General features: G+C 25.1%; 5 protein-coding genes across 5 annotated transcripts; all 5 read right to left on the bottom strand.

The window, feature by feature from the left end:
- Positions 1-3,277: 3,277 nt before the first annotated feature.
- Positions 3,278-4,072, bottom strand: LOC149032587 (uncharacterized). Its single transcript, XM_089172436.1, has 3 exons — positions 3,947-4,072; positions 3,463-3,833; positions 3,278-3,348 (listed from the first exon to the last, which is right to left on the bottom strand). Exons 2-3 carry the CDS (start codon positions 3,782-3,784, stop codon positions 3,278-3,280), a joined length of 393 nt encoding a protein of 130 aa, XP_089028562.1. The 5' UTR covers positions 3,785-3,833; positions 3,947-4,072.
- A 5,047-nt stretch (positions 4,073-9,119) lies between these two features.
- LOC149032588 (uncharacterized) lies at positions 9,120-10,666 on the bottom strand. Its single transcript, XM_089172437.1, has 5 exons — positions 10,578-10,666; positions 10,220-10,407; positions 9,793-10,150; positions 9,310-9,686; positions 9,120-9,202 (listed from the first exon to the last, which is right to left on the bottom strand). The coding sequence occupies exons 1-5, from the start codon at positions 10,664-10,666 to the stop codon at positions 9,120-9,122; spliced, it is 1,095 nt and encodes a 364-aa protein (XP_089028563.1).
- A 1,809-nt stretch (positions 10,667-12,475) lies between these two features.
- Positions 12,476-14,103, bottom strand: LOC149032589 (uncharacterized). The gene is made up of 5 exons (XM_089172439.1): positions 13,995-14,103; positions 13,630-13,817; positions 13,194-13,551; positions 12,708-13,078; positions 12,476-12,590 (listed from the first exon to the last, which is right to left on the bottom strand). Exons 1-5 carry the CDS (start codon positions 14,081-14,083, stop codon positions 12,520-12,522), a joined length of 1,077 nt encoding a protein of 358 aa, XP_089028565.1. The 5' UTR covers positions 14,084-14,103; the 3' UTR covers positions 12,476-12,519.
- Positions 14,104-15,562: 1,459 nt separating this feature from the next.
- Positions 15,563-16,920, bottom strand: LOC149032590 (uncharacterized). The gene is made up of 4 exons (XM_089172440.1): positions 16,832-16,920; positions 16,474-16,661; positions 16,050-16,407; positions 15,563-15,947 (listed from the first exon to the last, which is right to left on the bottom strand). Exons 1-4 carry the CDS (start codon positions 16,918-16,920, stop codon positions 15,563-15,565), a joined length of 1,020 nt encoding a protein of 339 aa, XP_089028566.1.
- A 2,319-nt stretch (positions 16,921-19,239) lies between these two features.
- On the bottom strand, positions 19,240-20,870 carry LOC149032591 (uncharacterized). Its single transcript, XM_089172441.1, has 5 exons — positions 20,782-20,870; positions 20,420-20,607; positions 19,984-20,341; positions 19,508-19,878; positions 19,240-19,402 (listed from the first exon to the last, which is right to left on the bottom strand). The coding sequence occupies exons 1-5, from the start codon at positions 20,868-20,870 to the stop codon at positions 19,323-19,325; spliced, it is 1,086 nt and encodes a 361-aa protein (XP_089028567.1). The 3' UTR covers positions 19,240-19,322.
- Between the last annotated feature and the right edge of the window lie 1,034 nt (positions 20,871-21,904).

Below are 21,904 nucleotides of genomic sequence, written 5' to 3' on the forward strand. Positions count from 1 at the left end.
CATAAAAGTAAACACGGTCTTATATCAGTAGAAACAAATACGTGTTCGTTTTTAGCAACTGCCCTGTTGTAACGATTTATTATTATCTCTTGTGTAACAATCTTAGGACCTTTTATTTTGGTTTCTTCATCAATAATTGTTTTCCAAGACCTAACGTGTCAAAAAAAAAAAAATCATTGATATATTTATACAATTCTTAACACATGTAAAATACATTTATCGTTAACTCATTAAAAGACTAATAATTAACACTAGAACTACCAACAATTGTTATATACTCAATTCTATCAAACTGATCATGTTGACCAATGCGATTTAGTTTGACAAATATAAAAGTTCAAAGTGTGTAAAGTTTGAAAGAAATTAAAATATATTTTATTGTAAGATTTCAATTACGTAATATGTAAATAAGGCTGGGTCAAAAAAATCATCAATTATTTTTCTTTTTTACAAGTGACACGGAAAAATGGGTTGCTTGACACTTTAAAAAAATTCTCACCAAATTCTCTTAATTTAATCGCCAAAACATAAGACACCATTTTTATAAAGCAATTAATATCCTACAAAAATTTGTATTTTGCACTTTTTAATAGTCATTTATTGTCGAGTTATAAAATTCATAAACAAAAATGAAATTAGTCGTAAAATAATCAAACTTAAATCTTCAATATCATTCAAATGGTTAGGTTTACGGAAAAAATATAAGATACCTTTTTTGTAGAGCATTAAATTTCCTACAAAATTCGTCTACAACATTTTTCTGTACAATCAATAAATAATGAGGTATGAATTTTAATCTATTAGACTGGAAAAAAAAGTTGTAAAATTCATAAACAAAAATGAAATTTGTCTAAAAATAATCCAAACTTAAATCTTCAATATCATTCAAATGGTTAGGTTTACGGAAAAAATATAAGATACCTTTTTTGTAGAGCATTAAATTTCCTACAAAATTCGTCTACAACATTTTTCTGTACAATCAATAAATAATGAGGTATGAATTTTAATCTATTAGACTGAAAAAAATAAAAAACTGCGATGCGGAGGATCTTCCTATTAAAATGAAGAGCTCATATTTGGTGAGAATTGTTTTAAGGTGTCTAGCAACCCATTTTTTCGTGGCACTTGTAAAAAAGAAAAATAATTGATTTTTTTGACCCACCCTAATGTACATCTATTTACATTAAAGGTAATACTATTATTTGTTTTTTATTTAATTAGGTTTAGTTATTACTTTGATTACAATCATTTTTACATAAAAACATTTATTTCAATGTACATTTACCCTAAACATGTTTCTTACAGTCAACACATATATTTATAGTTTTATTATTGATATTTTCATTACAAAAATCTATTTGGCAAGTTTTTCGAATATTAGAACTCTCGGGGATATTTACAAGAGAGGTCATTCAAGTTTTTCAGTTCATTTGAATTTTTATACAGTGCGCTAAGTTTTTTCTGCTAATTGAAACAAATTGTTCGATATATTTTAAACAATTGTTTCGTTGTATAAAACCCAGGCATTTATTCCTGCTAAGTCAAGAATGTTAAAAAAATAATTGAAGAGATCACCTTCGAGATTCTGTATTACCGTATAATCGTCTTTCTTTTAAAAACCTTCTAATTATTATTATGATTATGTTTATGATTATGTTATCACATTAAAATTAAAAAAAATATATATTTTATGATAGTTGTAGTGGCAGATTGACGTAGTTTCTAAGAAATTTTCGAATTAGAAATATTCAAAATGACGACCGGTCAAAATGACCGGTCGGTATGTGTAGATGTATCACATTTATATATCAGAAAAATGGAAGGGAAAAATCAAAATAATGCATAATATTATTAAAAAATACATAAATTTAGAGAAAGTCATAACATAATTAAAAAATATTAAGTAGAATTTAAAGAAGAAATCTTGTTAACAAATGATACAGCCGGTCATTTTGACCAGTTGGTAGTTCTAGTGTTAAACATAAGTATCATTGAATATAATTAAATTATCAAATACAAAAAAAATATTAATAATTATAAAATATTTCTTTTAAATGTACCTGCAAGTTAGAGACGCATTTATCTGGCCCTTAAGGTTTAAATATTTAACAACTAAACGCATAGCATCATCACGTACGTTGTACTCCATTTTTTACCTGTAATGATTAATAAAATAGAATAAAATAATTCTCGATGAATTATTCGGTATTATTATAAAAAAAAAAATACATCTCTAGGTCTAGTATAAAATTAATAATATTCTACAGAAATTTTTGTTACAAGAAATTAAAACAAACACAAACTTTTCTGTACAATGTGTAAGCTTGAAAATCAGGATTGTGCAAAATTTTGATTTAACTGTATTATTATCAATATTATAACGTATTTTTAATTATTTTAAGTATTATTATATTATAATTATATAATATTATAGTTACCTTCACTTTGAATGACTAATTTTTCTCATTAAGAATCAAGCAATGTGAGACTATTAGACAAAGAAGGGCGACACTTGTTCTTCACATAAAAAAATTATAATTTACATACCACTTGTTTTAACGCAGTACTTAAACAATATTCGTATGTAAGCAATAATTGTTTGAGTTTTGATGAAACAGTTTCGAATTTCTTCCAAGGAATCATAAGATAACATTATTTTAAAGTAACTTTAATGCAATACTTATTATTTTTATACTAAAGACATTGCTTATCTACACAATTACTTTTAGGTTGTTGAGATTTTGTTTAATAGTTTATTAAAGTCTTTGATAATGTTATAAAAAAGATTTCGTTTAAATAATTAAAATTTAAATCATACAGTAATAATCTAATTTGTCAAGTAGATCTTCTTTGTACTAAATTTATTATTTACATAAAACTACTCAGTATTTGTCCTTTAATATTTTTGTTTAGATGATTATAATCGAAGCCTAATACAATAAACTACGGTTATTAGAATAAGCTACAGTTAATTTACTCAACAGAATTATTTATAAATTTATAATAAATAAATGAAATGGTTGATGCTGTCAAAATTATAGAAATGAGAAAAAATGCACTTTAGATTATATATTTCACATCATCTTTTATTATTCGACATATTTTTTTCCATAATAATTAAATGATTAAACATGGAATAAGTAAATATGTGTAAATACAAAAATTATCATTTAATATATTTATTTTCTTATAGCAAACACAATGAATTATTACAATTTTGTTTTTATTGTTATTATATTTTGACAAAATTTACGCAATTTATATGAACTCATAAAAATTAAGTAAATAATAAAGTTGTAACATTAATTGTCTCGTGCGGTTGGATATTCTTTAAATACGTATGAAAATCTGAAATAAAATATATATAAAAATCATTGTAATTTTTTTATTTTTTTTATTTTTATGATAGAACTAAATATTAATGCATACTACTTTTTTTTGTCTAATAATAATTTTCCAAACCTTCGAGACTCGCTGCTAAGAATGGTCTTCTACTGTAAATATGAGCCAATGGTACTCCAGGAAAATTTTCTTTGAATGCAGCTGATTCTATTTCATAGAAATCTTTATAACGTGCAACAGATGTGCACATAAGAGCTATCGAGTATTTATCTAATTCTATTTCCTCTTTCCAATCTTGAAATTGCTTTTGAATTTTTTCCTTGGTATTACAATGTTCATTTAAAGAAAAAATCTCATTTATCGAGAATGCGCCAGTTAAATAAATTTGTATACAATTAACTTGAAAAGTTTCTGGTCCTTTGTACAATCTCTTGCGATACATTTGAGCGGAATTTATTGTACATCCCCAAATATTACCATCAAATGGATACCTATGTAAAAACACAAAATATGAATGTTTTTTATAAATATTTTACGATTACAAATATTATTTTTATTTACGTAACAGACAAATTTTTATCAAATATATATATATATATATTACCAAGTTAATAAATGTTCAATTATCTCCGTTAACTCAGGAATATCGGAATAGGTGCAAAATAAAAATTAAAATAAAATCGTCGAATGGTAGGTCAAAGGTCATTTTATCGTACCAAACTGACAGTTCATGTAATTGTCGTAAATATCTTGGTACGTAACTTATTCGTCCTTTTCCCATGAGATTTAACCATCGTAATGCCGGAGCTGGAACTTTACATTTTGTGACAAAATATAAAGTACTTACAGTGAAATAAAATGCTGAAGGGAATAAAATCGTCAAAACTGTATTAACATCTTCAAAAACATCTCTTTTCAATTCTACCAAAATGCAATCATCTGAATTGAGATAAGACATATGTCCTTAAAAAAAATTTTTAATTAATCTTTTACAAAATAATAATCCTATTATTTAATTATCACGTCAAAATCATTCTCACTTTTGGCTATAACAGAATTGCAATTTTTGTTGGTAATACATAAAAGTAATAACGGTCTCATATCAGTAGAAACAAATACGTGTTCATTTTTAGCAACTGCCATGTTGTAACGATTTATTATTATTTCTTGTGTAACAATCTTAGGACCTATTAAGGGGGCTGCTTCATCAATAATTTTATTCCAAGACCTAACGTGTAGAAAAAAATCATAGATATATTTATACAATTCTTAACACATTTAAATACATTTAAATTTATTTATCTTTAGTTTATTAAAAGACCAACATATAAACATAAATTGTAATTAATATATTTATATTAATACACAAGATATTAATAATAATAAAATATGTTTTTTAATATACCTGCAAGTTAACTTCACATTTTTCACATCTTCTGAGTTTAAATATCGAATAACTAAACGCATAGCATCATCACGTATGTTGTACTCCATTTTTTTTTTCTATAATATTTAACAAACTAGAGTGAAATATTTCTTAAATAATTATTCAGTTTTATTATCTAAAAAAATAAATCTCTCAGTAGAGGATAGATTTGATAATATTCTGCAGAATGTAATATTACAAAAACTTAACACACAAATAAACTTCTATGTGCAACGTGTAAGCTTGAATATCAGGATTGGACAAAATTTTGTTCAAACTGTATTATTCTAAGTATTATAATAATACAGTTATTAACTGATCTTTAGAAGGTCACCTATAACATCTAATCGGAATTGTTATTATATGAATGTTATAGTTAGCGTCATTTAGAATTGATAATTTCTTTACATTAAAAGTGAAACAATTTCAGAATGTTTGTTAAACCGTCTGGTTACTTTTTAATTTTTTTAAAAGCACACCATAAACAAAAACGTTAACTTTATTCACAAGATTTAATTTGTTATTAATTGTAAATAAATATAGAAATATTATACAAACAAGGGCAACACTTTTTCTTCATTTAAAAAATTATAATTTACATACCACACGTGTAAACACAATCTTTAAACAATAATCGTATGTAAGTAATAATTGTTTTAGTTTTGATGAATCAGTTTCGAATTTCTTCAAAGAAATCATAAGATAACATTATTTTAAAGTAACTTTAATGCAATACTTATTATTTTTATACTAAAGACTTTCATTATTAACACAATTACTTAGGTTTTTAAGATTTTGTTTAATAGTTTATTAAAGTCTTTGATAATGTTATGGAAAAAAGATCTCGTTTATATAGTTAAAATTTGAATCATCCAGTAATAATCTAATTTGTCAAGTAGATTTTCTTTGTACTACATTTATTATTTACATAATCTTACTAAGTACTTGTCCTTTAATATTTTTGTTTAGATGATTCTAATCGAACCTTAATACAATAAACTACGGTTATTAGAATACGCTACAGTTAATTTACTCAACAGAATTATTTATAAATTTATAATAAATAAATGAAATGGTTAATCCTATCAAAATAGTAGAAATAAGAAAAAATGCACTTTAGATTATATATTTCATGTCTTCTTTTATTATTCGACATATTTTTTTCCACATAAATTAAATGATTAAACATGGAATAAGTAAAAATGTGTAAATATAAAAATAATCATATAATATATTTATTTTGTTATAGCAAACACAATAAATTATTACAGTTTTGTTTTTATTGTTATTATATTTTAACAAAATTTACACAATTTATATGAATTCAATCAATATAAGGAAATAATAATACAGTTGTAACATTTATTGTTTCGTGTGGTCTGATATTTTTCAAATACGTATGAAATTCTGAAACGAAAATATAAATAAAAATCGTTTTTATTTTTTTATATTTATATGCAAAAAGTTATTACAAACGCATTCTATTTTTTTTTTTTTTTTTTTAATAATAATTTTACAAACCTACGAGATTCTCTGCTAAGAATGGTCTGCTACTGAAAATATGAGCCAATTGTACTTCAGGGAAAATTTCTCTGAATGCAGCTGCTTCTATTTTATAAAATTCGTTATAACGTGCAACAGATGTGCACATAAAAGCTATCGAGTATTTTTTTAAACGTGCTACACATTTTAAGTCTTGAAATTTCTTTCGAATTTTTTCCTTGGTATTACAATGTTCGTTTAAAATTAAAATCTTATTTGTCAAGTGTTCGCCAGTTATATAGATTTGTATACAATTTACTTGAAAAGATTCTGGTCCTTTGTACACTGTATTGCGAACCACCTGAGCGGAATTTATGGTACATCCCCAAATATGACCATCAAATGATTGCCTATGTAAAAACACAAAATATGAATTTTTCTTATAAATATTATACGCATACAAATACTATTTTTATTTACGTAACAGAAAAATTTTTATCAAATATATATATATATGTATGTATATTACCAAGTTGTTAAATGTTCAATTATCTCTATTAACTCAGGAATATCAGAATATGTGCAAAATAAAACTAAAATAAAATTATTGAAAGTTTGGTTAAAAGTCACTGTTTCGAACCAATCTGACAGTTCATGTAATTGTCGGAAATATCTAGGATCGTAGTATTTTCGTCCTACTAAAGGTAGATCTAACCATCGTAATTCCGAACCTGGAACTTTACATTTTGTGACAAAATATAAAGTATTTACTTTGATCAGAGGTGAAGAACGGAATAAAATCGTGCCAACTGTATTAACATCTTCAAAAACATCTCTTTTCAATTCTACCAAAATGCAATCATCTGGATTGAGATAAGACATATGTCCTTAAAAAAAATTTCAATTATTATTTTACAAAATAATAATCCTATTATTTAATTATCACGTCAAAATCATTCTCACTTTTGGCTATAACAGAATTGCAATTTTTGTTGGTAATACATAAAAGTAATAACGGTTTCATATCAGTAGAAACAAATACGTGTTCATTTTTAGCAACTGCCATGTTGTGACGATTTATTATTATTTCTTGTGTAACAAGCTTAGGACCTTTTATGTTGGTTTCTTCATCAATAATTGTTTTCCAAGACCTAACGTGTAGAAAAAAATCATTGATATATTTATACAATTCTCAATACATTTAAATACATTTAAGTACATTTATCGTTAGTTTATGAAAAGACCAATAATTAAACATTAGTTTCATTAAATATGATTATATTTTTAATCAAGATATTAATAATAATAAAATATTTATTTTACATGCACCTGCAAGTTAAAGACGCATTTTTCACATCGTCGTCATTTAAATAATAAACAACTAAACGCATAGCATCATCGCGTACGTTGTACTCCATTGTTTACCTGTAATAATTAATATAGTAGAGTGAAATATTTCTTAAGAAATTATTCGGTTGTAATATCTAAAATAATAAATCTCTCCAGAGAGAATAGATTTGATAATATTCTGCAGAATTTAAAATGACAATAACGAAACATACAAATAAACTTCTATGTACAACGTGTAGACTTGAATATTAGGATTCTATAAAATTTTGTTTAAACTGTATTATTAACACTAGATTTACGAACTGAGCCAATTTGACTCATCTCAAATTTTTTTAATACATATATACAAAACTTACATATTATTTTTTTAAAATACATGTTGTTCTTAAGTTACCTAATGAAATATATTTAAATATTAATTCCTACCCTCTATTCAAAATCTTTCATTTAAACAATGTTTGTAAGTCATTAAAAAATATTGAACAAAACATCCGTAAATCTAGTGTTAACAGTAATATAACGTATTAATTATTATTTTGAGTATTATTATATTATAACTGTATAATATTTTACTTTCCTTAACTTTAAATAATTAATTTTTCTCATTACAAGTCAAACAATGTGAGAACGATTGGTGAATCGTTGGGTTACTTCTCTGTTCATTAAAAAGCACACCATATACAAAAAGGTTAACCTTTTTAACTAAATTAAATTTGTTATTGATTGTATGTAAATTTACAAATATTAGACAAAGAAGAACAAAACCTTTTTGTTCATTTAAAAAATTATAATTTACATACCACACGTTTACACACAGTTTTTCAAAAATAATTGTATGTAAGCAATAATTAGTTGAGTTTTGATCAATTAGTTTTGAATTTCTTTAATGAAATTATAAAATAACATTATTTTAAGTTAACTTTACTGCAATACTTATTATTTTTATACTAAAGACGTTGCTTATCTACACAATTACTTTTAGATTGTTGAGATTTTGTTTAATAGTTTATTAAAGACTTTTGTAATGTTATGGAAAATAGAACTCGTCCAAATATTTGAAATTTGTATCCTGTATTTATAATTTAATTCGGTAGGTTTTGTTTTTACTACATTTATTATTTACATCAATTTACTCAGTACTTGTCCTTTAAAATTGTTGTTTAGATGATTCTAATCGAACCTTAATACAATAAACTACGGTTATTAGAATACGCTACAATTAATTTACTCAACAGAATTATTTATAAATTTATAATAAATAAATGAAATAGTTGATGCTATCAAAATTATAGAAATGAGAAAAAATGCACTTTAGATTATATATTTCATATCATCTTTTATTATTCGACCTATTTTATTCAACATAAATGAAATGATTAAACATGGAATTAGTGAATATGTGTAAATATAAAAATTATCATATAATATATTTATTTTCTTATAGCAAACACAATAAATTATTACAATTTTGTTTATATTGTTATTATATTTTGACAAAATTGACGCAATTTATATGAATTCAATCCATATAAGGAAATAATAATAAAGTTGTAACATTAATTGTTTCGTGTGGTTTGATATTCTTCAAATAGATATGAAATTCTGAAATAAAAGTTATATACAAATCGTTTTTATTTTTTTATATTTTTACACAAAAAGTTAATATTAACGCGTTTTATTTTTTTTTTTCTAATAATAATTTTACAAACCTTCGAGATTCTCTGCTAAGAATGGTCTGCTACTGTAAATATGAGCCAATGTTATATCAGGGAAAATTTCTTCGAATGTAGTTGATTCTATGTCATAAAATTCTGTATAACGTGAAACAGATGTGCACATGAAAGCTATCGAGTATTTAAACAAATCTTTTACTATTTCATTTTTCAAATCTTGAAATTTCTTTTGAATTTTTTCCTTGGTATTACAATGTTCATTTAAAATTAAAATCTTATTTGTCAAGTAATCGCCAGTTAAATAAATTTGTATACAATTTACTTGAAAAGAATCTGGTCTTTTGTACAATGAATTGCGAAACGCCTGAGCTGAATTTATTGTACATCCCCAAATAGGACCTTCTGATGGATACCTATATAAAAACACAAAATATGAAGTTTTTTATAAATAATGTACGCATACAAATATTATTTTTATTTACGTAATAGAAAAATTTCTATCAAATATATATATATTACCAAGTTAATAAATGTTCAATTATCTCCGTTAACTCAGGAATATCAGAATATGTGCAAAATAAAACTAAAATGAAATCATCGAAATTTGGGTCAGAATTCATAAAATTGTGCCAATCTGACAGTTCATTTAATTGTCGCAAATAATCAGGTACGTAATATAGTCGTCCTCTTCCCATGAGATCTAACCATCGTAATTCCGGAGCTGGAACTCCACATTTTGTGACAAAATATAAAGTATTTGCTTGAAAATACGCTGAAGTAGGAAATAAAATCGTGATAACTTTATTAACCTCTTCAAAAATATCTCTTTTCAATTCTACCAAAATGCAATCATCTGGATTGAGATAAGACGTATGTCCTTAAAAAAAATTTTCAATTAATCTTTTACAAAATAATTATAATCCTATTATTTAATTATCATTATTACTTTTTGCTATATCCGAATTACAATTTTTGTTGGTAAAACATAAAAGTAATTCCGGTCTCATATCAGTAGAAACAAATACGTGTTCATTTTTAGCAACAGCCCTGTTGTGACTATTTATTATTATTTCTTGTGTAACAAGCTTAGGTTCTTTTATGTTGGTTTCTTCTTCAATAATTGTTTTCCAAGACCTAAGGTGTCAAAAAAAATCATAGATATATTTATACAATTCTTAATTCCTGTAAATACATTTATCGTCAATTTATTAAATGACCATTAATTAAACGTAAATATCATTAAATATGATTATATTATCAGACACAAGATATTATTAATAATGAAATATATTTTTTAAATATACCTGCAAGTTATAGACGCAGTTATCAAGTCCACGTCCGTTAAATACTTAACAACTAAACGCATAGCATCATCACGTAGGTTGTACTCCATTTTTGATCTATAATATTTAATAAAATACAGTGAAATATTTCTTGATGAATTATTCAGTTTTATTATCGAAAAAAATCAATCTCTAGGTCTAGTATAATATTAATAATGTTCTACAGAAATTGTTATTACAAGAAATGAACACACTCACAAACTTTGATGTATAATGTGTAAGCTTGAATATCAGGATTCTAGAAAATTTTGTTTAAACTGTATTATTAACAGTAATATAACGTATTAATTATTATTTTGAGTATTATTATATTATAACTGTATAATATTACAGTTACCTGAACTTTTAATATCTACTTTTTCTCATAAAAAATCAAACAACGGGAGAATGATTGGTAAATCGTTTGATTAATTCTCTATTCATTAAAAATCACACTATATGCAAAAACGTTAACTATACTTACCAAATTTAATTTGTTATTGCTTGTATATAAGTTTACAAATATTAGACAAAGACGGACAACACTTTTTCCTCATTTAAAAAATTATAATTTACATACCACACGTTTAAACACAGTTTTTCAATAATAATTGTATGTAAGCAGTAATTGTTTGAATTTTGATCAATCAATTTTGAATTTCTTCAAAAAATTCATAAAGTAACATTATTTTAAGTTAACTTTACTGCAATACTTATTATTTTTATACTAAAGACGTTGCTTATCTACACAATTACTATTAGGTTGTTGAGATTTTGTTTAAAAGTTTATCAAAGGCTTTTGTAATGTTATGATAAATAGAACTCATCTAATTGGTTGAAATTTGTCTCCTGTATTTATGATCCAGTTCAGTAGGTTTTCCTTTTTACTACATTTATTATTTACATAAATTTACTCAGTACTTGTCCTATAATATTTTGGTTTGTATTAAACTAATATAAGATTAGCACGACTCAATAAAAGTTACTACAGTATACGTATTCAACAGAATTATTTATAAATTAAGAATAATCAAATCAAATGGTTCATTCCATCAAAATAATTTAAATTCGACAAAATGTACTTTAGAGAATATATTTCACCTCATCTTTTATTATTCGACATATTTTTTTTAATATAATTTAATTGATTAAACATTGAATAAATTATTATGTTTAAGTATAAAAATTCATTCATTGTTCACGTAGATTTTTAACAATTTTTTTGAAGTGAAAACTTCTTTAGAATGGGAGTGATCTGAAAAGTAAATAAACGGAAACGGAGCTGTGTAACGAAGCTATGAAACGGCTGCCATACTAAATAATGAGAGAAAAAGAGACAAAGATAGGATTTAGACTGCGAGGGAATGAGACGGAATATAGCTATACAGTTTTTCCTATTCTCGGTCACCTGTTTATGTTATGCTTCGTAGTTATCGCTCCTGGTTGTATATGTGTGTGTTTGTGTGCGACTGCATACTACGAAGCGTGGACACATATTATTTCGATACACGAAATATTTCTAAGTAGGATTGATAGAAGGGAAGAAGAATAAACAGAGATAAGCACGTACCACATGATATTTTTTGTTTAATTTTAATTAAAGTGATAGATAATTTTCATTCCCGCACAGTCAATCGGTTGAAAAGTACTACTTAGTACTAAGGACGCACGCTACTATAGTAACAACCATAGTTACCACATAGTTACCACCATCACGGAAATATGCGACTTTACGGTTGCTAAACAAGGCTAAAAAATTAAACTTTAAAAGCAGGAGTTACAAATATATTATTATGTGTGAGTATAAAAATTATCATTTAATATATTTATTTTCTTATTGCAGACACAATAAATTATTACAATTTTGTTTTCATTGTTATTATATTTTGACAAAATTTACACAATTTATATGAACTCATTAAAATTAAGTAAATAATAAAGTTGTAACATTAATTGTCTCGTGCGGTTGGATATTCTTTAAATACGTATGAAAATCTGAAATAAAATATATATAAAAATCATTGTAATTTTTTTATTTTTTTTTTATTTTTATGATAGAACTAAATATTAACGCATACTACTTTTCTTTTGTCTAATAATAATTTTCCACACCTTCGAGACTGTCTGCTAAGAATGGTCTTCTACTGTAAATATGAGCCAATTGTACTCCAGGAAAATTTTCTTTGAATGCAGCTGATTCTATTTCATAGAAATCTTTATAACGTGCAACAGATGTGCACATAAAAGCTATCGAGTATTTATCTAATTCTATTTCCTTTTTCCAATCTTGAAATTGCTTTTGAATTTTTTCTTTGGTATTACAATGTTCATTTAAAAAAAACACCTCATTTACCGAGAATTCGCCAGTTAAATAAATTTGTATACAATTTACTTGAAAAGTTTCTGGTCCTTTGTATAATCTCTTGCGATACATTTGAGCGGAATTTATTGTACATCCCCAAATATTACCATCAAATGATTGCCTATGTAAAAACACAAAATATGAATGTTTTTTATAAATATTTTACTATTACAAATATTATTTTTATTTACGTAACAGAAAAATTTCTATCAAATATATATATGTATGTATATTACCAAGTTGTTAAATGTTCAATTATCTCTATTAACTCAGGAATATCGGAATATGTGCAAAATAAAATTAAAATAAAATCGTCGAAAGGTAGGCCAAAAGTCATTGTATTGTACCAAACTGACAGTTCATGTAATTGTCGGAAATATCTTGGTACGTAACTTATTCGTCCTCTTCCCATGAGATCTAACCATCGTAATGTCGGAACTGGAATTCGACATTTTGTGACAAAATATAAAGTTCTTACAATGAAATAAAATGCTGAAGGGAATAAAATCGTCAAAACTGTATTAACATCTTCAAAAACATCTCTTTTCAATTCTACCAAAATGCAATCATCTGGATTGAGATAAGACATATGTCCTTAAAAAAAAATTTTTAATTAATCTTTTACAAAATAATGATCCTATTATTTAATTATCACGTCAAAATCATTCTTACTTTTAGCTATAACAGAATTGCAATTTTTGTTGGTAATACATAAAAGTAATAACGGTTTCATATCAGTAGAAACAAATACGTGTTCATTTTTAGCAACTGCCATGTTGTAACGATTTATTATTATCTCTTGTGTAACAATCTTAGGACCTTTTGTTTCGATTTCTTCATCAATAATTGTATTCCAAGACCTAACGTGTAGAAAAAAATCATTGATATATTTATACAATTCTTAACACATTTAAATACATTTAAATTTATTTATCTTTAGTCTATTAAAAGACCAATATATAAACATAAATTGTTATTAATATATTTATATTAATACACAAGATATTAATAATAATAAAATATTTTTTTTAATATACCTGCAAGTAAACTTCACATTTTTCACATCCTCTGAGTATAAATAATTAACAACTAAACGCATAGCATCATCACGTACGTTGTACTCCATTTTTTAACTGTAATTAATATGTAATAGGATAAAATTTTATTTAATGATTTATTCGGTATTATTAGCTAAAAAAATAAATCTCTAGGTCAAATATAAAATTAATAATATTCTGCAGAAATTATTATTAAAAAAAAAATTAACACACACACACAAACTTTTATGTACAATGTGCAAGCTTGAATATCAAAATTGTACAAAATTTTGTTCATATTGTATTATTCTAAGTATTATAATAATACAGTTATTAACTGATTTTTAGAAGATTACCTATAATATCTAATCAAGATTATTATTTTTATTATATTATTACAGTTAACGTCACTTTGAATTATTAATTTTTTTTTCATTAATAGTCAAACAATTTAAGAATGTTTAGTAAAACGTCTGGTTACTTTATAACTTATTAATAAGCACACCATATACAAAAACGTTAACATTATTTTTTAGACTTAATTAGTTATTAATTGTTTGTAAATATACAAATATAAGAGAAAGAAGGACAACACTTTTAGTTCATTTAACACGTTGCCGCACACTTTTAATTTGACGATCGTGCTTAGAAATACGAAGATCGGACGGCTATAGCCGTCATTTGCGGCAACGTGTTAAAAAATTATTATTTACATACCTCACGTTTAAACACAGTTACAAAACAATAATCGTATGTGTGCAATATTTGTTTGAGTTTTGATCAATCAGTTTTGAATTTCTTGAATGAAATTATAAAATAACATTATTTTAAGTTAACTTTACTGCAATACTTATTATTTTTATACTAAAGACGTTGCTTATCTACACAATTACTTTTAGGTTGTTGAGATTTTGTTTAATAGTTTATTAAAGACTTTTGTAATGTTATGGAAAATAAAACTCGTCCAAATATTTGAAATTTGTATCCTGTATTTATAATTTAATTCGGTAGGTTTTGTTTTTACTACATTTATTATTTACATCAATTTACTCAGTACTTGTCCTTTAAAATTGTTGTTTAGATGATTCTAATCGAACCTTAATACAATAAACTACGGTTATAAGAATACGCTATAATTGATTTACTCAGCAGAATTATTTATAAATTTATAATAAATAAATGAAATAGTTGATGCTATCAAAATTATAGAAATAAGAAAAAATGCACTTTAGATTATATATTTCATATCATCTTTTATTTTTCGACCTATTTTATTCAACATAAATGAAATGATTAAACATGGAATTAGTGAATATGTGTAAATATAAAAATTATCATATAATATATTTATTTTCTTATAGCAAACACAATAAATTATTACAATTTTGTTTATATTGTTATTATATTTTGACAAAATTGACGCAATTTATATGAATTCAATCCATATAAGTAAAAAATAATAAAGTTGTAATATTAATTGTTTCGTGTGGTTTGATATTCTTCAAATACGTATGAAATTCTGAAATTAAAATATATATAAAAATCGTTTTTATTTTTTTATAATAATTTTACAAACCTTCGAGATTCTCTGCTAAGAATGGTCTGCTACTGTAAATATGAGCCAAGGTTATTTCAGGGAAAATTTCTTCGAATGCAGTTGATTCAATGTCATAAAATTCTTTATAACGTGAAACAGATGTGCACATGAAAGCTATCGAGTATTTAAAAAAATCTTTCATCATTTCATTTTTCAAATCTTGAAATTTCTTTTGAATTTTTTCCTTGGTATTACAATGTTCATTTAAAATTAAAATCTTTTTTATCAAGTAATCGCCAGTTATATAAATTTGTATACAATTCACTTGAAAAGATTCTGGTCTTTTGTACAATGTATTGCGAAACGCCTGAGCTGAATTTATTGTACATCCCCAAATAGGACCTTTTAAAGGATACCTATATAAAAACACAAAATATGAAGTTTTTTATAAATATTTTACGCATACAAATATTTTATCTATCTACGTAATAGAAAAATTTCTATCAAATATATATTACCAATTTGTTAAATGTTCAATTATCTCTATTAACTCAGGAATATCGGAATATGTGCAAAATAAAACTAAAATAAAACCTTCGAAACTTGGGTCAGAAGTCATTCTATTGTGCCAATCTGACAGTTCATTTAATTGTCGCAAATAATCAGGTACGTAAGGTAGTCGTTCTGCTGCAGTGAGATCTAACCATCGTAATTCCGGAGCTGGAACTCCACATTTTGTGACAAAATATAAAGTATTTACAGTGAAAAAAAAAGAAGAAGGGAATAATATCGATACAACTCTATTAACCTCTTCAAAAATATCTCTTTTCAATTCTACCAAAATGCAATTATCTGGATTGAGATAAGACGTATGTCCTTAAAAAAATTTTTCAATTAATCTTTTACTAAATAATAATTCTATTATTTAATTATTATTCTTACTTTTTGCTATATCAGAATTGCAATTTCTGTTGGTAAAACATAAAAGTAAAGACGGTCTCATATCAGTAGAAACAAATACGTGTTCATTTTTAGCAACAGCCCTGTTGTGACGATTTATTATTATTTCTTGTGTAACAAGCTTAGGTTCTTTTATGTTGACTTCTTCTTCAATAATTGTTTTCCAAGACCTGAGGTGTCAAAAAAAATCATAGATATATTTATACAATTCTTAATACATGTAAATACATTTATCGTCAATTTATTAAATGACCATTAATTAAACGTAAATATCATTAAATATGATTATATTATCAGACACAAGATATTATTAATAATGAAATATATTTTTTAAATATACCTGCAAGTTATAGACGTAAATATCAAGTCATCGTCCGTTAAATACCTAACAACTAGACGCATAGCATCATCACGTAGGTTGTACTCCATTTTTTACCTGTAATGATTAATAAAATAGAATGAAATATTTCTTGATGAATTATTCAGTTTTATTATCGAAAAAAATCAATCTCTAGGTCTAGTATAAAATTAATAATATTCTTCAGAAATTGTTATTACAAGAAATGAACAAACTCACAAACTTTGATGTATAATGTGTAAGCTTGAATATCAGGATTCTAGAAAATTTTGTTTAAACTATATTATATTATAGTCTCCTTAACTTTGAATAACTAAATTTTATTATTAAAAGTCAAACAATGTGAGAACGATTGGTGAATCGTGTGGTTACTTCTCTGTTCATCAAAAAGCACACCATATGCAAAAACGTTAACTCTACTTACCAAATTTAATTTGTTATTGTTTGTATATAAATTTACAAATATTAGACAAAGACGAACAACACTTTTTCCTCATTTAAAAAATTATAATTTACATACCACACGTTTAAACACAGTTTTTCAATAATAATTGTATGTAAGCAATAATTGTTTGAGTTTTGATCAGTCAGTTTCAAATTTCTTCCAAAGATTCGTAAGATACCATTATTTTAATGTAACTTTTACAGCAATACTTACTATCTTTATACTAAAGGCGTTGCTTATCTACACAATTAATTTTAGGTTGTTGAGATTTTGTTTAATAGTTTATCAAAGGCTTTGGTAATGTTATGGAAAATAGAACTCATTTAAATGTTTGAAATTTGTATCCTGTATTTATAATTTAATTCGGTAGGTTTTGTTTTTACTACATTTATTATTTACATCAATTTACTCAGTACTTGTCCTATAATATTTTGATTTGTATTAAACTTATATATGATTAGCACGACTCACTAAAGTTACTAGATTAAACTATAGATTATATTCTTACAATAGAGATATTTATAAATTTATAATAACTAAATCACATGGTTGATGCTATCAAAATAATTTAAGTTCAACAAAATGTACTTTAGAGAGTATATTGCACATTACCTTTTATTATTCGACACAATTTTTTTTTAACATAATTTAATTGATTAAACATTGAATTAACACTAGATTTACGGATGTTTTGTTCATTATTTTTTAATGACGTAATAACATTGTTTGAATAAAGGATTGAGTAAAGGAATTGAACTAATATTTACGTATATTTCATTACGTAACTAAAAACCAATAAGTTTTCAAAAAATAGTATTTAAATTTTATAAATATATAAAATAATCAAATGTTCAATGAGTCAAATTGGCTCAATTCGTAAATCTAGTGTTAAATATTTTCGATACATGTGTAAAAGTGAGGCATTTCAGGGCTAAAAAATTGAAACGCGAGCCTAAGAAACGGCGGGTTTACAACGAAGCCAAGTACGCAGATTACCCCCACGAGCCGTTTGACGAATCGTAAACGCCTTGTTTCTTCTGCCGAGTGTCTTAATTAAGCCCTGTGAATGCCTCAGTTAGGACATATTTATCGAACAATATTTGTGTAACGACTGCTTTCAAAGTTCAATAGAGAGAAATTATTCATTTACAAAGAAATGTTGTAATTAGCTTAACTATATTAGTTATCAAAAAATTTGAATCAATCCATAATAGGGTTACATTTGAAATAAACTTGTCATGTGTAACATTTTTAGCAGCAGATACTAGTTCTGAAAGTGTACAAGGTCTCGTTAATTCATTCATTGTTCACGTAGATTTTTAACAATTTTTTTGAAGTGAAAACTTCTTTAGAATGGGAGTGATCTGAAAAGTAAATAAACGGAAACGGAGCTATGTAACGAAACTATGAAACGGCTGCCATACTAAATAATGAGAGAAAAAGAGACAAACATAGGATTTAGACTGCGAGGGAATGAGATGGAATATAGCTATACAGTTTTTCCTATTCTCGGTCTCCTGTTTATGTTATGCTACGTAGTTATCGCTCCTGGTTGTATATGTCAGTGTTTGTGTGCGACTGCATACTACGAAGCATGGACACATATTATTTCGATACTCGAAATATTTCTAAGTAGGAGTGATAGAAGGGAAGAAGAATAAACAGAGATAAGCACGTACCACATGATATTTTTTGTTTAATTTTAATTAAAGTGATAGATAATTTTCATTCCCGCACAGTCAATCGGTTGAAAAGTACTACTTTCCCGCACGCTACTATAGTAACAACCATAGTTACCACATAGTTACCACCATCACGGAAATATGCGACTTTACGGTTGCTAAGCAAGGCTAAAAAATTGAACTTTGAAAGCAGGAGTTACAAATAAATTATTATGTATAAGTATAAAAATAATCATTTAATATATTTTTTTTTCTGTCGCAGACACAATAAATTATTACATTTTTGTTTTTATTGTTATTATTGTTATTATATTTTGACAAAATTTACACAATTATTATGAATTCATTAAAAATAAGGAAAAAATAATAAAGTTGTAACATTAATTGTTTCGTGTGGTTTGATATTCTTCAAATACGTATAAAATTCTGAAATAAAAGTTATATAAATATCGTTTTTATTTTTTTATATTTTTATGAAAGAAGTAAATATAACACACTGTATTTTTTTTTTCTAATCAAAATTTTACAAACCGTAGAGATTCCTTGCAGCAAAAGGTCTGTTACTAAAAATATGAGCCAATTGTACTTCAGGGAAAATTTCTTTGAATGCAGCTGCTTCTATTTTATAAAATTCGTTATAACGTGCAACAGATGTGCACATAAAAGCTATCGAGTAGTTTACTAAACATACTATACTTCTCAAGTCTTCAAATTTCTTTCGAATTTTTTCCTTGGTATTACAATCTTCATTTAAAATTAAAATCTCACTTGCCAAGTATTCGCAAGTTAAATAAATTTGTATACAATTTACTTGAAAATATTCTGGTCCTTTGTACAATCTATTGCGAAATACCTGAGCGGAATTTATTGTACATCCCCAAATATGACCATCAAATGATTGCCTATGTAAAAACACAAAATATGAATTTTTCTTATAAATATTATACGCATACAAATATTATTTTTATTTACGTAATAGAAAAATTTCTATCAAATATATATATTACCAAGTTAATAAATGTTCAATTATCTCCGTTAACTCAGGAATATCGGAATAGGTGCAAAATAAAATTAAAATAAAATCGTCGAAAGGTAGGCCAGAAGTCATTGATCTGTACCAAACTGACAGTTCATGTAATTGTCGGAAATATCTTGGTACGTAACTTATTCGTCCTCTTCCCCAGATATCTAACCATCGTAATGCCGGAGCTGGAACTCGACATTTTGTGACAAAATATAAAGGATTTACTGTGAAAATATATGAAAAAGGGAATAAAATCGTGTCAACTGTATTAACATCTTCAAAAACATCTCTTTTCAATTCTACCAAAATGCAATAAATTGGATTGAGCTTAGACATATGTGCTTAAAAAAAATTTTTCAATTAATCTTTTACAAAATAATGATCCTATTATTTAATAATCACGTCAAAATCATTCTTACTTTTGGCTATATCAGAATTGCAATTTTTGTTGGTAAAACATAAAAGTAAAAACGGTCTCATATCAGTAGAAACAAATACGTGTTCATTTTTAGCAACTGCCCTGTTGTAACGATTTATTATTATTTCTTGTGTAACAATTTTAGGACTTTTTAGTTTGGTTTCTTCATCAATAATTGTTTTCCAAGACCTAACGTGTCAAAAAGAAAAAAAAATCATTAATATATTTATACAATTCTTAACACATGTACATACATTTATTTTTGGTTTATTAAAAGATCAATAAATAAACATAAATTTTATTAAATATATCTATATTAATAAACAAGATATTAATAATAATAAAATATGTTTTATAATATACCTGCAAGTTAACTTCAAATTTTTCCAGTCCTCTGAGCCTAAATGTTCAATAACTAAACGCAGAGCCTCATCACGTACATTGTATTCCATTTTTTTTTTCTATAATATTTAACAAACTACAGTGAAATAATTCTTAAATAATTATTCGGTTTTATTATCTAAAAAAATAAATTTGTAGGTACAGAGTAGATCTGATAGTATTCTGCAGAATTTAATATTACAAAAACTTAACACACAAATAAACTTCTATGTGCAACGTGTAAGCTTGAATATCAGGATTGGACAAAATTTTGTTCAAACTGTATTATTCTAAGTATTATAATAATACAGTTATTAACTGATCTTTAGAAGGTCACTTATAACATCAAATCGGAATTGTTATTATTTAAATGTTATAGTAAGCGTCATTTAGAATTGCTAATTTTTTCACATTAAAAGTCAAACAATTTCAGAATGTTTGTTAAACCGTCTGGTTACTTTTTAATTTATTAAAAGCCACACCATAAACAAAAACATTAGCTTTATTCACAAGATTTATATTGTTATTAATTTTGTAATTAATTAATAATATATAAATATAAAAATATTATACAAACAAGGGCAATACCTTGTCTTCACTTAAAAAATTATAATTTACATACCACTTGTTTTAACACAGTTTTTAAACAATAATTGTATGCAAGCAATAATTGTTTTAGTTTTGATGAAACACTTTCGAATTTCTTTCAAGGAATCATAAGATAACATTATTTTAAAGTAACTTTAATGTAATACTTATTGTTTTTATGCTAAAGACTTTGCTTATATACACAATTACTTAGGATTTTAAGATTTTGTTTAATATTTTATTAAAGTCTTTGATAATGTTATGGAAAAAAGAACTTGTTTAAATAGTTAAAATTTGAATCATCCAGTAATAATCTAATTTGTCCGGTAGGTTTTGTTTTTACTACATTTATTATTTACATAAAACTACTCAGTATTTGTCCTTTAATATTTTTGTTTAGATGATACTAATCGAAGTTTAACACAGCACACTACAGTTACTAGATTAAACTACAGCTTATGTTCTCAACAGAATTATTTATAAATTTCTAATAAATAAATCAAATGGTTCATGCTAT

The sequence above is a fragment of the Polistes dominula genome, unplaced genomic scaffold (assembly GCF_049000335.1).
Source record: "Polistes dominula isolate Pdom_NZ unplaced genomic scaffold, Pdom_raw_medaka contig_74, whole genome shotgun sequence".
Classification (NCBI taxonomy): Eukaryota; Metazoa; Arthropoda; class Insecta; order Hymenoptera; family Vespidae; genus Polistes; species Polistes dominula.